This window comes from Pristiophorus japonicus, chromosome 17 (assembly GCF_044704955.1).
Source record: "Pristiophorus japonicus isolate sPriJap1 chromosome 17, sPriJap1.hap1, whole genome shotgun sequence".
Taxonomy (NCBI): Eukaryota; Metazoa; Chordata; class Chondrichthyes; family Pristiophoridae; genus Pristiophorus; species Pristiophorus japonicus.
Window position 1 is genome coordinate 21,022,547 of NC_091993.1, and position 18,835 is coordinate 21,041,381.

General features: G+C 43.3%; 1 protein-coding gene and 1 non-coding gene across 5 annotated transcripts in view; one reads left to right on the forward strand and one right to left on the reverse strand.

Annotated features, from left to right (window-relative positions):
- Positions 1 to 13,179: 13,179 nt before the first annotated feature.
- Positions 13,180 to 13,252, reverse strand: trnar-acg (transfer RNA arginine (anticodon ACG)). The gene has a single exon. It is a non-coding gene; the product is annotated as a tRNA-Arg (tRNA).
- A 546-nt stretch (positions 13,253 to 13,798) lies between these two features.
- The window catches only part of fanci (FA complementation group I), a 90,043-nt gene continuing 85,006 nt past the window's right edge, over positions 13,799 to 18,835 (forward strand). For 2 of the 4 annotated variants that reach the window (XM_070858457.1, XM_070858460.1), the window contains exons 1-6: positions 13,799 to 13,869; positions 15,134 to 15,241; positions 15,881 to 15,945; positions 16,507 to 16,600; positions 16,841 to 16,913; positions 18,178 to 18,308. In XM_070858457.1, the coding sequence (XP_070714558.1) occupies positions 16,517 to 16,600; positions 16,841 to 16,913; positions 18,178 to 18,308 (288 nt within the window). In that variant the 5' untranslated portion in view covers positions 13,799 to 13,869; positions 15,134 to 15,241; positions 15,881 to 15,945; positions 16,507 to 16,516. Of the gene's footprint in view, positions 13,870 to 13,922; positions 13,944 to 14,818; positions 14,888 to 15,133; positions 15,242 to 15,880; positions 15,946 to 16,506; positions 16,601 to 16,840; positions 16,914 to 18,177; positions 18,309 to 18,835 lie in introns of those variants that run through there. The other 2 variants (XM_070858459.1, XM_070858458.1) reach the window with 2 other exon arrangements.

Sequence of the window (18,835 nt, forward strand, 5' to 3'; positions counted from 1 at the left end):
TGGAGCTGTGGGCACAGATCGCTGTCTTCTGTCTGTGACGGATGTTGTGTGATGTGGGGAAAAAAAGAGAGGAAAGCTGTAAATAACTTCAGCGTAAACCACAATGCAACCTGGTCTACCAAGGGAGGGGTGTATGGTGAAGATCAGTTCAAACCTGCCAGATTGCTCTGTCTGGCTATATGCAGTGAGAGCCTATTCTTTGGGTTATTGTGTGTGGTTCAGCCTGAAAGTGTTTTTGAAGCTGAAATGCAATGTGTCGGCAATGTACTGCCAGTGTAATTCCTTTTGTGTGCCCAGAAGTGTGTTTGTAGTGTGAGTGTGGGTTGTGTACGCCCTTCAGTCTCATAGGAACAGGCCTATCAGTCCCTTGAGCCTGTTCCGGCATTCATTAGATCATGGTTGATCTGTAACTGAACTCCATATATCTGCCTTTGTTCCATATCCCTTCATACTCTTACCTAACAAAAATTTATCAATCTCAGTCTTGAAAATTTCAATTGACCCATTATCCACAGCCTTCTGAGGGAATGCGTTTCAGATTTCCACTACCCTTTGTGTGAAAAATTGCTTCTGAATTTCACTCCTAAGTGGCCTAGCTTGATGCCCTCTTGTTCTGGATCTCTCCATCAGAGGAAATAGTTTTGCTCGATCTATCCTATTAGGTAGCCAATTGCTAGTTGCACCGCTGCCAGAATTGTTGGAATGACCTCAGAGAAATAGCATTCCAGCATTTTATGTTTTGGGTATTTAATGAAACACAATATTTTAAATTATCTTCCAAAACTTTACATTACTAGTTGTGACAATGTTATATTAATCAAAGGTTTATGATCATTTCTATACTTTCATCCTTAGTCTTAAGTTATTTGGGTTAGAGACTTTCGGAGGAAAAATACGGTACCACGTATCACTCGATAAGCGCGAGACTTTGCGCCAGGTGCAGAAGTCTCGCCTCTCGCAAGAAATTAGGGTTGCCGCCCCCGAAAGGAAGTTGAGCGCAAAATCAAGTGTTCCACTTCCTTTCTGGGACAGTAGCGGGGCGTACGCCTCGGGAGCAGGGTGCACCGCTATGCACTGTGTCACATAGCGCTGTCGCGTAGGAGAGGCTCTTCCCGGAATTAAAGGGGAGGGCCCAAGCTGCATACTCAGCAGCAAAAAAAGGTTTCTACTTCTACCACGGTGGAGCAGGATGCCATGCCAACAGCCCGGCACTCAAAGCAGAGTGCCGGGCTGACTGATCGCGGCATGGACCCCATGTTCAAAGCGGCAACAGGGCGCACAAAAAAAATATTGCTGATTTTTTTTTAATGGCAGCACACCTCCCTTTTAACTTTAGTCCTGCGAGTGGACGGCTGCCCAGTACACGTCACCTGAAGCTGTCGCTTGTCATCGCCCGGCGCAGCTTCAGGGGGGCGATACCTAATTTAGGGTCTGGGGCGCTAATGGGGTGCTGCGCATGGTGATAACATCAGCACAGCAGAGCAGGGCGTTACGGGTTACCGCCACCGCTAAACTCCTGCTGAATTTAGCGGGAGTCGTTAGCGGTGTCGTGCCCGGTCACAAAGTCATTTGCACCCCGTTAGCGTCCCTGGGAGGAGCAAATAACCCGAATTTCTCGGCCAAGAAAATGAAACAATCCACGACACAGAATTCCTTTATAACCTTGATTCATAAACAGATCGTACATTACCGATCTGGGAGGTACCAGTGTCTGTCTAGCCTGTCTCTGTCAGCTTCCTTCTTCTTGGAGATATGTTTGCCAAAGATGCTCACTATCCTGCTATTTAAGCTCTAAAAGCATAAATGAACCTGACCACTTGTATCCCGTTAACGGTTGACGCACAGTATGTCTACTTATCATATGAGAAGAGAAAAATAACTTCATATAAGGCAAACCTAATAAAATAAAACAAGAAGCGATCTGTCTGCAAAGGTTAATAGTACAATTTCTTTGTTCTAGTGGTTAACTTGTCCAGAATTGTTACCACTATGCTTAATGCAGAACCTTTGAGAATTTGCTCACACTTGTTCGTTCAACAGACTCTCAAAAAGATTGCTGTAAGTAGTAGCAAAAAAATTAATCAGGGGAAAAGTAATTTAGTAAAGTTAAAATCTTAAGCAAGAAAGGCTGAAAGAAATGTGTTCATGGCAGAATAGCTGAGTCCTGCATTCCAGCAATTAAGGCTGAAACAAAGAACAAAGGGTCTCACAAGGGGCAAGGCCTAAGGTCAGAACATTCTCTGAGGAGATAACCTCTCTTGAGAGCACATACAAGACAAATGTAGACAGCTCGTAAAATAATATGCTGAGGCAGCCATTTTCGAGTCACACGAGATAGCAGAAAACAAAGCCTCTTTGTAATGAGAATAACCAGATGTACTTATCAAGGACACCATCTAAGAGTTCATGCTTGGGAACAAAGTTCACAGAAATGTAACACGTAACCCACAGGGGCCTCCCAGCCAAAGTGGCCGTAACTGTATTAACCAATGAAATTACTGTAACTGTATTAACCAATGTATTAGTAGTAGATGGCCGGGGACTTGTGGCAAATAACCCATGGAACACTTCCCCGCGTAGTTTCATTATTTTGACTGTATTTTGAATGTATAAAATGTAACAGCCCAGGCTGTTCCACGAGACCGATGAGGATTGCATCCAGTAACGGTACTGATGCAACGGGATCTCCCTTGATCGATCAGGTTTAAATAAACAATTCTTTTTTCTACATATGGACTTTGTGTGGAGTGTTATATTTTTAATATTCCACAACACTATACAATTTTTGTAATTCAACTTGTAGAATGCTTCACATTTTTGACAGCTCACATGATCATGCTGTAACACCATGTTCTTTGCAGTAGTCACTTTGTGTTTCAATATATTTATAACATTTACGATTGTCTAATTGCATCAGTAAACGTTACGTGACATAAATAAAAATGTATTAAAATATTCTGCCGTTATTAATTTCATTGCATTATTCAGTGTTTTCTGTCTTGTTATATGTAGTTATGTCTCACAGTGCAGAATCCCACTTAACCTTTGCAATGTGTGCTACAGAATTTCAAATTACCCCTCCTCCGTTAAATAAAAGATGAAAATGATCTTTTCAGATGTTCATTGCACACCACAACTGTTACAGATTTACGTTTAAAGCTATTTTCCGGATCATACATTTCTGTGGTTATCAGTGCCTGGTTGTGTTTGGTGGGAAGACAGGTTAACACTTCTGAGAAATAATCATTACTGTAACTAGGAGGAGGGGCAGTCTCACTCCGAAGAATCAAGAAGCAGCTAGTGTCAGCTGTGGCTCAGTGGGTAGCACCCTTGCATCTGAGCCAGAAGTTATGGGTTCAAGTCCCACTCCAGGGACTTGAACACAAAAATCTAGTCTGACACTCCAGTGCAGTGCTGATCTTCCAGATGAGACATTGAATTGAGACTTGCCTGCCCTCTCAGGTAGATGTGGAAGATCCTATGGCACTACTTCCAAGAAGAGCAGGGGAGTTATACTTGGTATTCTGGCCAAAATTTATCTCTCAACCAACATCATTAAAAACAGATGATCTCATTATCACATTGCTGTTTATGGGAGTTTGCTGTGCACAAATTCTCTGCTGCATTTCTGACATTACAACAGTGGCTTCACTCCAAAAGTACTTAATTGTCTTTGAAGTGCTTTGGGATGTGCGGTGAACATGAAAGTTGCTAAAAAAAAATGCAAGTCTTTCTTTCTTATCTGCAAATTTATTTTTCATGAGAGCTACACCAGTATTTAAAAGCATAAAATAGAATTGTCAGCATTCCAAGCCCCCAATTGTGCTGTTTGCACAGGGGCCGCGCAAACAGCGGATTTCTGCCTGGCTGAGGTTGCCCCTATGTGCGTTGCAGCTTATTTCTTTGGTGCAAGCGCTAAAGCATTAGACACGTGCAGAAAAGATGGGAACGGAACAACCAGATTCAAATCAACAACAACTTGCGTTTATATAGTGCCATTGATGCAAGAAAATGTCCCAAGGTGCTTCACAGGAGCATTATCACACAGATATTCACATTGAGCCAAAGAAGAGAATATTAGAACGGGTGACTAGATGCTTAGTCAAAGAGATGGGTTTTGAGGCGCGTATTAAAGGAGGTGAAAAGGTTTAGAGAGGGAATTTCAGAACTCATGCGTCGATGGCTGAAGTCACGGCGCCAATGGTGGGGTGAAGGGAGTGAGAGATGCACAAGAGGCCAGAGTTGGAGGAACACAAAGTTCTTGCATTGTTGTAAGGCTGGATGAAATTACACAGATAAGGAGGGGTGAGGCCATGCAGGGATTTGAACACAAGGATGAGAATTTTAAAATCAAAGGGGTTGGCGGAACGGCGACCAAAGTAGGTCAGTGAATACAGGAGTATAGGTTGAGTGGGACTTTGTGAGGGTTAGGATATGGGAAACAGAGGTTCATACATTGTATAATAGTTTTTTTTACACATTCACCTCTTTTTAGAGCAATGCGCCATGCGCAGGTAAGAAAGCATTCCGCTACTATCGGCTCACCCACATGTTTGCCAGAACCATTTTACAAATAGCCATTTAAGTGCAAGATTGCCTTCACACTCAAACTCTCCTTCCACCCAGGGGTGCAGAGGAGGGATGAGGGGGCAAAGGAAGGTGTGGTGGGGGGGAGGGGGGTATCACCAGAAAACGCAACTGTTTTCTGGCCGCCACATGATCAGTATGAAAGGGGAGTGGAAGAAGGGCTGATGTCCTTGCAAAAAACAGACTGTTCGAAATAATGTTATCCATATCTAGAGAGGAATAGAGCACCAACACATGGAGCTCTGAGCCTATGCAGATTAATGTACCCATAGTACTGTACAAAATTCTGGTTGTGGTACTGCAACAAGGCTATGTAGACATTGGAGGCAATACAGAAAAAGGCAACCAGGCTGATACTTAGCTTAAGGCATCTGAGCTATGAGGATAGATTAAAAAGCCTGGGATTGTTTATGTTGTAGGAGGTAGGCACCTTTAGAATATACCAGAATACTAGGCATTAGGCACCTGCTAGATATATCTAAACGCATATAAGTTTAAAGTGGCCACACATAAAATGGCTGCCCAGGCATGATGGGAAATCAGGTAGTCAAGCTGTGAACTGTTGAATGTTCAATGACCGAGCAATAACCCTGTGAGGCCCACTATAGGAATGCCTTGGATGCAGGATAAGAATAATGAGGAGAGAACCCATCTCCCATATTCAAGACCATAAACCAATTAATTCCCCAGGAAGAAAGAGATAAGAGAACCCATCTCCTGTAAACAAGGTTATAAACCAATTATTTCTCCAAAAAGAAAGAACTAGTGAGAGAACCTATATCAATCAGCCCAAGCTGACAAGAGACGAACACATGGTTCCTGAGACATAAGGGGAATTCTATTGGGTTAAAAGAACCTATATGTAATCTATAATCGTTGTGATTGGCTTGTGTCCAGCCGTGATGGGCTGTGTAACTGTAGTAAACTGTTTGTAACTGTTGTGAAACATATAAAAGTGAATGTAACCCTTTGTTCTGTGGAGAGAAGCCTGGACTCAGTCTTGTGATTTCCTCCCCGCTAAACGTAATAAAGGCCGCATCAGCATTGGAACCGACTCTGAGTGTTGAGTGATTCTTCTGAGAAAACACTAACGCTAACAGTTTACTTTGGAGATATACTCCAGTATTCAAAATACCTCGGGAAATATGTAAATTGAAGCCAGATAATATATAAGATGGCCAGGAATTCTAGAATGGGGACACAGGCTCAAACTTAGAATAGGGAAGGTATCATAGAAGCATAGAATGGTTCATCATCATCATCATAGGCGGTCCCTCGAAACGAGGATGACTTGCTTCCACGCCAAAAAAGGATGAGCTCACAGGCATTTCGAATGAAGGACCCGAACTACATCCTCAAGGGTGGAAAATGCCTGTGCGTGGATTTTTTTACCATTGCACACCAGCCACCACACAGTCTTGGTCCAGTGGCAAGGATTAAACAAGACGACTGGAGACCAGCTCTGCTGCACGGACCTAGTGCTTGTACACATATCGCAGTGTGGGCTGGCCCGTGCTGCCCCTGGGCCCCTGGCCCCCGAACTCATGCCTCCCCTGGGCCCCGATCACATCCCTCCACAGTCTCTCGCGTTTTTTCGCCCTGACCTCGTCACTCCCGCAGTACCTGCCCACGCTCCAATCACCGACCTGGACATTGATGACGTCACTCTTCGCTGCCGTCACCCTCTTGCACCAGCTCACACTGCTCCCTGGAGTAGTATGCCTCCAAGCCACTCCCAAGGCCACTCGTCGCTCCTTTTATGGCCCCAACCTGCCACTGGTGTTCTTATGCAGGTCGGGGCCTCCTCGCCATAGAATGGTTATAGCACAGAAGAAGGCCTTTTGGCCCATCGAGCCCATGTCAGCTCTCTGCAAGAGCACCTCAGCTAGTCCCACTTCCCTGCCCTCTCCCCGTAGCCCTGCAATTTTTTTTCTTTCATGTACTTATTCAACTCCCTTTCAAAAGCCGTAATTGAGACTGCCTCCACCACCCTTTCAGGCAATGCATTCCCGATCCTAACCACTCACTGTGTAAAGAAGTTTTTTCTTATGTCACCTTTGGTTCTTTTGCCAAACACATTAAATCAGTGTCCTCTGGTTCTCGACCCTTCTGCCAATGGGAACAGTTCCTCTTTATCTACTCTGTCCAGACCCCTCATGATTTTGAACACCTCAGTCAAATCACCTATCAAACTACTCTGCTCTAAGAAGAACAACCCCAGCTTCTCCAATCTATCCATGTAACTGAAGTCCTGCAACCTTGGTACCATTCTAGTAAATCTCCTCTGTACCCTCTCTAAGGCCTTCGCATCCTTCCTAAAGTGCGGTGTCCAGAATTGGACAAAATACTCCAGTTGAGGCCAAACCAGGTTCATCATAATTTCCATGCTTTTGCACTCTATAACCTCTATTTATGAAGCCCAGGATCCTATAAGCTTTTTTTAAACTGCTTTCTCAACCTGCCCTGCCACCTTCAACAGTTTGTACACATATACCCCTAGATTTCTCTGTTCATGCCCCCCTTTAGGATTGTACCCTTTAGTTTATGTTTCCTCGCCTCATTCTTTCTACCAGAATGTATCACGTCACACTTTTCTGCATTAAATTTCATCTGCCATGTGTCAGTCCATTCCACAAGCCTGTCTATGTCCTCTTCACTGTTCACTATACTTCCAAGTTTTGTGTCATCTGCAAATTTTGAAATTGTGCCCTGTACACCCACATCCAAGTCATTAATATATATCAAGAAAAGCAGTGGTCCTAGTACCAACTGCTGGGGAACACCACTGTATACCTTCCTCCAATCCGAAAAACAACCGTTCACCACTACTCCCCATTCCTGTCACTTAGCCAATTTTATATTCATGCTGCCACCGTCCCTTTTATCCCATGGGCTCCAACTTTGCTGGCAAGCCTATTATGTGGTACTTTGTTGAATGCCTTTTGGAAATTCATGTACACCACATCAACTGCATTATCCTCATCAACCCTTTCTGTTACCTCATCAAAAGCTCGATCAGGTTGGTTAAACACAATTTGCCTTTAACAAATCCATGCTGGCTTTCCTTAATTAATCCATACTTGTCCAAGTTACTGTCAGTTTTGTTCCTGATTATTGTTTCTAAAAGCTGCCCAACTACTGAGGTTAAACTGACTGGCCTGCAGTTGCTGGGTTTATCTTTACACCCTTTATTGAACAAGGGTGTAACATTTGCAATTCTCCAGTCCTCTGGTACCACCCCTGTTTCTAAGGAGGATTGGAAGATTATGGCCAGTACCTCCGTGATTTCTTCCTTCACTTCCCTCAGCATCCTAGAATGCATTCCATCTGGTCCTGGTGATTTATTTACTTTAAGTACAGCCAGCCTTTCTAGTACCTTGTCTTTATCAAATTCTTATCCCATTCAGTATCTCCTCTTCCCCCTCGTTGCATATCATCATAAGCAGTCCCTCGAAACGAGGATGACTTGCTTCCACACCAAAAGGGAATGAGTTCACAGGTGTTTTAATGAAGGACCTAATATTCCAGATTCCGAACTACATCTTGAAGGGTAGAAGATGCCTGGGCATGGATTTTTTTAACATGTGGTGGCCATTGCACACCAGCCACCACACAGGCCTGACAGAGCTAGGTCTTGGTCCAGTGGCAAGGGTTAACCAAGACGACTGAAGACCAGCTCTGCTGCACGGGCCTAGTGCACACACATATCGCAGTGTGGGCTGGCCCGTGCTGTCCCTGGGCCCTCACCTCTTCTGGCCCCAAATTCACGGCTCTCCTGGGTCCTGATCACATCCCTCTCCATTTTCTCGCCCCGAGCTCACTGCTCCTGCTGTAACTGCAGGTCATTATGATATTGCTATTTGTGGAAGTTGCTATGCGCAAATTGGCTGCTGTTTTTCCCACATTACAACAGTTCCAAAAAAAAAAGTACTTCATTGGCTGTAAAGCACTCTTGGACGTCCAGTGGTCATGAAAGGTGCTGTATAAATGCAAGCCTTTCTTTTTGTGATAAAACATTTGTGCCATGCCCATTCTTTATTTCTCACCCCCAGACAAGACATCCTTCCAATCGGTAACTGCATCCCATCCTCCCTCTGTGTACTATGTGATTCAGGTGAACAATATCTAGTATATGCTCCAGATCCAGATCCATGTGTCCTTTCTCACTCATGTCTTCCACAGAGTCCTCCTTTACTATATCTATGGCAGCACCGTCTTCCTTGGTGAAGACAGATCCAAAGTACTCATTTAGTACCTCAGCAATACCCTTTGCCTCCATGTGTAGGTCTCCTTTTTATTCCCTAATTGGCCCCACCCCTCCACTCGCTACCCATTTACTAATTATATGCCTATTGAAGACTTTTGGATTAGCTTTTATATTAGCTGCCATTCTACTCTTATACCCTTTCTTTGCCCCTCTTATTTTCTTTTTAACTTCTCCTCTGAACTTTCTATATTTAGCTAGATTTTCAGATGTATTCTCGACCTGACATACATGCTCTTTTTCTGCTTCATCTTACTCCCTATCTCTTTTCGTCATCCAGGGAGCTCCGACTTTAGTTGCCCTACCTTTCCCCCTAGTAGGAATGTACCTCAACTGTACCTGAACTATTTCCTCTTTAAAGGCAGCCCATTGTTTCACTAAAGTTTTGCCTGCCAATCTTTGATTCCAATTTACCTGGGCCATGTCCGTTCTCGTCCCACTGAAATTTCCCTTCCTTCAATTAAATAATTTTTATTCTAGATTACTCCCTCTGTCCTTTTCCATAGTTAATTTAAACCTTATGATCACTGTTCCCCAAATGTTTACCTACTGACACTAAGGCATTCCCCAAAACCAGATCCAGCAATGCTTCCTTCCTTGGGCCAGAAATATACTGATCAAGAAAGTTCTCCTGAAAATACCTCAGAAATTCTTCTCCCTCTGTCCTTTACACTGTTATTATCACAGTCTATATTAGCATAGTTGAAGTCCCCCATTATCACTACTCTGTAGTTCTTGCATCTCTCTGTAATTTCTATGCAAATTTGCTCCTCCATATTTTTCCCACTAGTTGGTTGCCTATAGAATACACCTAGTAGTTTAATGGCACCTCTATTATTCCTTGTGTCCCTAAGTGGAGGAAGAGCATCCAGGAGGGCGCTGAGCACCTCGAGTCTCGTCGCCGAGAGCATGCAGAAAACAAGCGCAGGCAGCGGAAGGAGCGTGTGGCAAACCAGACTCCCCACCCACCTTTTCCTTCAACCACTGTCTGTCCCATCTGCGACAGTGTCTGTAATTCCAGAATTACTGTTCAGTCACCTGAGAACTCACTTCTGGAGTGGAAGCAAGTCTTTCTCGATTTCAAGGGACTGCCTATGATGATGATAATTATTATTATTATTTCGTAACTCTAGCCATATCGATTCTGTCCTTGACCCCTCCGGGACATCTTCTCTCTCCAGCACTGTAACATTTTATTTATTCAATACTGCCACACTATCTCCTATCTTTCCTTCCATATCTTTCCTGAACACCCTCTATCCAGAAATATTTAGTACCCAATCCTGCCCTTTTTGAGCCAGCTGTCAGTTATTGCCACAACATCATATTCCCATGTGGCTATTTGCGCCTGCACCTTACCAACCTTGCTTACTATGCTTTGTGCATTCACATATATACATTATAAATCTATCTTAGACCATCCTGTGTTCTCTCTTATTCTGACTCCACCTAATATCTTGCTTTAGTGCTATCCATCTCTCTCAATCCTTTGTGCCCTTTGTTTCTCCTTTCTAATGCTATGTCCTGGTGACCATCCCCATGCCAACTTAGTTTAAGCATTCCTCAACAGCACTAGCAAACATCCCTGCTCACGTGTGGCACAGGGAGTAATCCAGAGATTACTACCTTTGAAGTTCTGTTTTTTAATCTCTTTCCTAGCTCCCTAAAATCTGCCTGCAGGACCTCATCTTTTTTTCTACCTATGTCGTTGGTACCACCCACTGTAGGTACACAGGCAGTTTAGATTTAATTACTTTATGTAGTAGGTGGTGAATATATTTACATTTGTTACTTCTAGACTTGACTATTCTAACGCACTCCTGGTTCGGCTCCCATGTTTTACCCTACGTAAACTTGAGGTCAACAAATCTCAGCTACCCATGTCCTAACTCGCACCAAGTCCCGCTCACACATCACCCCTGTGCTCGCTGATCTACATTGGTTCCCGGATAAGCAATGCCTCGATTCAAAACTTCTCATCCATGTTTTCAAACCCCTCCGTTGCCTCACCCCTCCCTATCTCTATAATCTCTTCCAACCCTACAACCCTCAGAGATCTCTGCATTCCCCCAATTCTGGCCTCTTGTGCATCCCTGATTTTAATCGCTCCACCATTGGTGGTCATGCCTTCAGCTGCCGAGACCCTAAGCTCTAGAATTTCCTCCCTAAACCTCCCTGTCTCTCTACCCTTCTTTCTTCCTTTAAGACTCTCCTTAAAACGTACCTCTTTGTTCAAGATTTTGGCCATCTGCCCTAAAATCTCCTTATGTGGCTCGGTGTCAAATTTTCTTTCGTATTGCTCCTGCGAAGCGCCTTGGAAGTTGTTGTTGTTATATAGAATTGACTGCCCTGGGAGGCAGTGGAAGCAAATAGTGTACATAATTTTACAAGAGAATGACATAGATAACTGAGGGAATGGATGATTGGGCCTGGCTGGATGGACTGCAGTCTTTTCCAGTTCATGACCCACGAACATCATTTTCAAATTTTCTAACAGGGAACGACAACAGCAAAACACTGAGCCAAAAAAGGATTTATTAGGAGGAGTGACTAAAGCTTACTCAGAGAGGTGGTTTTTAAGGAGGCATGGGAAGGTGGAGAGGTTTAAGGAGGGAATTCCAGAGTTTAGGAGTGTAGATGGCTGTAGGCACAATGTTGGGGTGAAGAGAGTGGGGGATACAAGGCTGAAAAATGTAGAACAGGACAAGCTAAATTAATAATAATTAGATTTTAAAAAAAATTGAAATTCTGGAATCTGAAACAAAACAAGAAAGGTTTCAAAACTCAGATGGCATGAAGTGTGTGCTTTGGCTACCTAGATACCTTTTGTTAACCATTATTTTGTATATAACACCTTCACTGTTCTCTGTAGCTGCATCTGTAATCATTCAAGAATAAAATTCCTGATTTACGTTACTAAACAAAGCATGGAAATACAGATAGATACCTTGTCCCTCAAACATTAACAAAAGTTCAATGTTATCATTATTCTTGGACAAAGTACAAAGTGTACTTTTCAGTAAACAAAACGCGTAAATAGCCCAGGCATAATATAGTTAAATCCCAGCCCCTAGAGTTGAATGAATTTGGCATGTATGCTGACAATACCCAACTCTACCTCATTACCATCTCTCTTGACCCCTCCACTGGCCTTAAGTTGTCAGACTGCATCCAGTACGGGATGAGCAGAAATTTCCTCCAACTAAATATTAGGAAGACCGAAGCCATTGTCTTCAGCCCCCACCACAAACTCCATTCCCTAGCCACCAACTCCATCCCTCTCTCTGGCAACTGCCTGAGGCTGAATCAGACTGTTCGCAATCTTGGTGTCATATTTGACTTCGAGATTAGCTTCCGACCACGTAGCCGCACCACCACCAAGATCGCCTATTTTCATCTCTGAAACATCGCTTGACTTTGCTCCTGCCTCAGCTCATCTGCTGCTGAAACGCTCATCCATGCCTTTGTTACCCCGCGATTTGACTATTCCAATGCACTTCTGGCCGGCCTCCCACGTTCTACCACCCAAAGCTCTGCTGCCTGTGGCCTAACTCGCACCAAATCCCGTTCACTCATCACCAATGTTCCTGCTCATTTTTTAGGAGGTGCACGGCCCCTTTAAGGGGCTGTGTGGTCCATTCAGATTACCCCACATGCATGTTTTTTGCCATTAGAACGGCGCTGAGCTGCCAGCACAGGAGTTGCAAATTGCTGCGCGACTGTGTGGCTGCGCAGCTAAACAGGAATATTGTGCATTACCCCTGTCCTCGCTCACCTACATTGGCTCCTCGTTAAGCAACGTCTCGATTTTAAAACTCTCATCTTTGTTTTCAAACTCCTCCATGACCTTGCCCCTCCCTTTCTCTGTAATCTCCTCCAGCCCTACAACCTTCCGCAATATCTGTGCTCCTCTAATGCCCTCTTGAGCATCCCTACTTTTAAGTGCTCAGCTATTGGTGGCTGTGACTTCAGCCTGAGCTCTGGAATTCCCTCCCTAAACCTCTCTGCCTCCCTACCTCTCTTTTCTCCTTGAAGAATCACCTTAAAACCTCTTTTACCACGTTTTTGGTCATCTGTCTTAATATCTCCTTAATGGCTCAGTGTCAAATTTTGTTTGATAAGGCTTCTGTGAAGCACCTTGGGACATTTTACTACGTTGAAGGTGCTATATAAATGCAAGTTCTTGTTGTTGTAAGCAGGAATTTTAACATTTATGCCTAATTTATTTATTCACATAAATATAAAAATTCTAATAATTGTAGAATTAGGAACATACATTTATTTAGCATTCTCACATTGTTTTTTAAGTTTTCTTGAATAAAAAATTTCGAGCCAGCCAGGAGTCGAACCTAGAATCTTCTGATCCGTAGTCAGACGCGTTATCCATTGCGCCACTGGCCCATGGAGATACCCCATCTGTTTGGGCTTAGGATCCTACCACAAAAGGTTTTGTTAGTTACATCAGGGACTTTTTCCAGATATTTTTCTTCAACTAACACCAACAAACAGCCGATTAAAAACCTACGATTCAGAATCAGTTTTAATGAAAAACAGTTATTGGGGACCGTGTTTTAGATTTTTTATTGAACTCAGGCTTGCAATTCATCAAGACCCTTAGGGAACGGGTTTGAAACTATTTTTTATTCTCCTGTCAGTTCGTTTTGAATGAAGTTCATTTAATTTATTGCGAGATGCAATTAATCTGCCGGTGCTGCTTGTTTGGATCCAGTTGCTATTTTATTTGAAGAAACTCCATTCATCCGAACCGCAGCTCAGGGTCTCAGAGACGGACCAATCCACAGGGGTCCCGTTGTCGATTGACAGATTCGCTGTCCAATGGCAGCGACGGACCAACGAAAGGGCGGGCTCGCCTTTTTGGCGTCTGCGTGGAGCGGATTGGCCGCGGTCTGGACCAATGCGAGGAGAGAGTTGGGGTTAGTGCTGGCCAATAGGACGGCTGTATTTGCGCGGGCCGTGCGATGGTGGTGTTGTCCGTGTGAGTCCGAGCCCGGGCAAAGGTAACGCTGCGGGGTGGGGATGCGCAGGGTAGGCCAGGTGTCACTTGGCAGACCGGGTTTGGTGCCTCAATCCTGTGAGAGCAATTCCAGTCTGAGGCCAAACAGGGCTCGGAGTATGTGTGTGTGTGTATATATAGAAGGGGCTGTCTTTATGCTTGAGGAGAGCGGAACTGATGTACCACATTTGTATTAAAATAATACTACAGGCAAGCAGTAGAGTAACCCCCTCCTCAACCACCTTTGTGCCAAGGTGGCTCATCCTCCCCAGAGTCCCTACTAATTGTGCCAGGGTGACTCTCCTCTCACTCTGCCAGTCTGAGTCCCCCTCCTCACTAATGTGTCTGTGCCAGGGTGACTCTCCTCTCACTCTGCCAGGGTGACTCTCCTCTCACTCTGCCAGGGTGATTTCCCTTCCTCACTAATGTGTCTGTGCCAGGGTGATTCCTCCTCCTCACTAATGTGTCTGTGCCAGGGTGATTCCCCTTCCTCACTAATGTGTCTGTGCTAGGGTGATTCCCCTTCCTCACTAATGTGTCTGTGCCAGAGTGATTCCCCTTCCTCACAAATATGTCTGCCAGGGTGACTCTCCTCTCACTCTGCCATAGTGATATCCCCTTCCCCAGAGTCCCCATTGGTCAGGGCGACCCGCTTCCACACTCTTGTCTGTCTGGTTTTGGGGGTGACCATCTAGTGATTTTGACTGAACACTACTGCTAGAATTCTGAAATAAAAATAAAAAATGTAGGCAGGTTATAGCCAGCACTTGCAATAGAAAAGACATGTTAATGTTTTCAGTTGAATCCTTCATCAGAGGTCAAATATGTTTGCAATCAGTCTCACTTAAAGGGTATATTTTGAATTTTGTTGAAATAAATTTGAATTTATTTGCAAATATATTACTTAGAATTACAGTGGTAGGTTAGGTTATAAATAGTCACGTGGAGTTACTTGCATTGGATTCCAGCTACGTAGCACCCAGATCAAGTGCTGCATGATGGGAAATGCATATCAGACTGATGTGAGTCTAGTTATTTCACTTAGGAATCAAAAGTTTGTACGTACATGTGAAAGGTATTTAATAAGTCCCAGTGGCTGATCATGCCTCTTCAGCTCTCGATTCAAATCCTGGGTATCGTGTGTGGTTAGATTGATCATGACTTGAATTGACTATTTAAAACGGGTGTATTGTTGTATCGCGATACAACCTCCTTAGAAAGTTACTGAAATCGTGCTGCTATATTGACTATCTCTTTTATGTCTTTAGCATTTAAATCCTGTCACCAAGATTGTTCCAAACCAAAAAGAAGAGGAGTTTCTGGAAAACTTGTGTTCCCTCAACAGATTATTAAAATTATTTGAACAGACTTGGATGGTGTGTATGTTTAACTATTTATAGGACCAAAGTATATGATAAACTAGCAAAAGAATATTTGCATGATAGGATTTGTACCCTAAGATTCCATACGTTTGTTTCTATGATCTACCTACCTGTGATATACAATTCAACAGAAGTCTAGCAATGTCCTGTAAATAATACTGTTGGGGTAGTTTTATCTTACTAACATATAATAGAAGGCACAGGTTGTCATTTTTCTGCCTTGTCTATCAATTGGCTGTGTTCTGAAATTATTGTTACCTTCATCAGTCCCAATTACATTTACAATGGTATCTGCATTTCTGGAATGTGGCCCTCGTGCTGCTTACTTCAGGTTAGGCTTTCTCTACGCTTCAAGGAAAGGCCAATGCAAATATCATTGTAGTTTAGGATTTTACACGTAAATGGACTGCAATGTCCACTAATTTATTCAGATTTTTTGCATATTGTCTGATAATGGCACTCCAGTACAGTGTGCTGCATGTCCTTTGTACGAGACTTTAAAACTAAGTTCTATCTCTCTGTTGTGGTACATTTGTACAGCATGTGCCTATTTTAAGCATCTAACAGATTTTATCCCACTGTTTTCTTCGCAATTGATCAGAGAAAATTCACATTGAATTTATTGTTTCACAGAAAATCATCAGGGATAATTCCAATTTGTATTTGCACTATTCAATGAAGGGCAGCGAGTTCTCCAGGTACTTTGGTTAATAACCTTCCTTCAACAACAACAATAACTTTTATTTATATAGCGCCTTTAACGTAGTGAAATGTCCCAAGGTGCTTCACAGGAGTATTATGAGATTAAAAATTTGATACCGAGCCACATAAGTAGAAATTAATGCAGGTGATCAAAAGCTTGGTCAAAGAGGTATGTTTTAAGGAGCGTCTTGAAGTGGGGTAGAGAGGCGGAGAGGTTTAGGCAGGGAATTCCAGAGCTTGGGGCCTAGGCAATCAAGAGAGAGAGAATGGGAAAAAACCCAGATAATCCATTTTTATCACTTTAATGTTTCATTTGAAAGACGACACCTCCAACAGTGCAGCACTCCCTCAGTACTGCGCTGAAGTGTCGGCCCGGATTATGTGCTCAATTCTCTGGAGTGGGACTTGAATCAGATGCACTCGTCATTCATTTCATTGTTCTTGATGGGTTCTTGTAGCAGGTTTTGTATGTGAAGCATCTTGAGATATTTCTGAGAGATGTGGTAAGGCATTCTATTAAAGGCAGGTCTTTCTATTAAACACTAGTTTTTTTTTAGGTGAGCTGAGATGGATCAGAAGATTTTGGGTTTGGCAACAGCTGAGGATCTGGAAGGATTGCAGCAATGCCTGCAGCGCATGAAAGAGCAGGAGGTGAGCAATTGCTGCAATTCCTTCGGTTCTGCAAATACCGTTTTACTACATTAAAGGTGATGTATAAATACAAGGTGTTATTTTTATACAGAAGGAATGTGTACTCTAGACTGATTTTATGGATAGTGTGATACATAACATTCAGCCTCATATGAACCTTGACTTTTGACTGTTCATTTTTGTTTAATTGGTCAACAGTCTAAATTTACAATTTGAATGTTGTGACTTCTTTTGTTACAGGTTGGTGCCCTGATAACCCGTCATGCTTTGAAAGGGAAGGAAATTGGGATGCTTGTGAGAGCTATTTTTAAAGGTTAGTGTGTCAAAAAGAGATAACATTTGTATATCATGTTCCAGTTGTAAGCATGCAACAGATTCCACCCCCTGCCTCCTTACTCTTCTTACTTGGTTGGAATAAATGCACATTGATAGTTTATTGCATAAAGAAAATAAACTATGGACACACATTTATATTTTCAGCAATATAAATGTGTTAATATAGTATTGAAGACAATTGAAAGTGGCTTTTACTGATTTAGGCCCAATATTTGCACTGGTTGGGTAATAAATAAATGAACAAAATACATTTATAATTGTGAGCCTTAATCTGGCTGTTCTTGTGCCTGCTGTGAATGGGATACAAATTCTGGGCCGTTTTGCACTGATAAAATGTACCTATTAAGAACAGCTAAGAAAGAAGTCTAGATTTGAATCCATGTCCCAGACTTGAAAGGACATTGTGCCAACTCTCTGCCGCACCTGATCTCTCATCTCTGGTTTGGTGAAATTGGTGGAAAGTCACATTGCTGTCCTATGAGAGTAGATTGGGCCTATCTACTCTCCTTCTGGAACTTAGAAAGAGAGGTGATCTCATTGAAACATGCAAAATTCTTACAAGGCTTGACTAGGTAGATGCAGGGAGGATGTTTCCCTTGGCTGGGGAGTCTAGAACCAGGGGTCACAGTCTCAAAATAAGGGGTCGGCCATTTCGGACTGAGATGAGGAGAAATTTCTTCATTCAGAGGGTTGTGAATCTTTGGAATTCTCTACACCAGAGGGCTGTGGAGGCTTAGTCATCGAGTAAATTCAAGGCAGAGATCAATAGATTTTTTGGATATTAAGAGAATCAAGGGATATGGGGGATCGGATGACAATGTGGAGTTGAGATAGAAGATCAGCCGTGATCATATTGAATGGCGGAGCAGGCACAAGAAGTCGAATAGCCTACTCCTGCTCCTATTTCTTATGTTCTTTGGTTGAACCTCCCTTATCTGGCACCACCCCTCGTCCGGCACCATTCCCAGCCGCTCCGACATGAACAAATTGAAGTCCTTCCTCGCTGCCGACTCCTGCAATCGCTGGCCTGACCCCGTGATCCACCGCCACCCCACACACGATCTCTGCCGCACTCCCAGCCCCAAGCCAGCCAGCCCCGATATCCCTTGCTCAGTACCTGTACATCCAATTTAACGTGACCTCCCCTCGTCCGGCAAAATCCCTTATCCGGCACAGGCCAGGCCCCGAGGGTGCCGGATAAGAGAGATTCAACCTGTACGTCTTTTGTTTCCCCTTTATAGGTTCCCCGTGTTCTCAGAATGAAGGAATTTGTCTGAGGCTTTTTGTTTACAAACACTGCATGCAACTCGTTGAATCGGGAGACCTGCAATCAGATATAGCAACAGACATGATTGGTTTGCTGATGCTTGAGGTAAATTATGAAATTGATAAAAGTTATACAGGTACAACTTACTAGCGAGAGATTTAATAACATTTGAAATATCTATTGTTCAGCAATGTTTGTTTATTAACTGGACCCTGGCTCCATATCACCCACTAGCCCAGAAACAAGTAGCCTAAAGAAAACTGTTAAGTGGGAGAAATGAGCGACCTGTCATGTGAGGATGTAGTATTTTGTGACCTAACCTAGTCATGTTATCTGATTGAAAATTCTGCTTCTGCATTTGTTGCACTTGCTATTAGATTGTCTGAAAATTCACACCGAATATGACATATTATAAGTATTGTGTTCCTAACACACATGAGACTGCACACAGGGAGGTTAAAGTAACAGTGACCTCAGTCTTTATTAAGACACTCCAGAGTGAGGAACAGGCCTTAGGGGCCGGCTTATATACAGTGCTCCCAAGGGATGCTGGGATCCCTTGGGACTTCAGGGGATGCGCTCCCTGGTGGCGGAACATGGGAGTGCATGCTTTACAGATACACAACAATAAG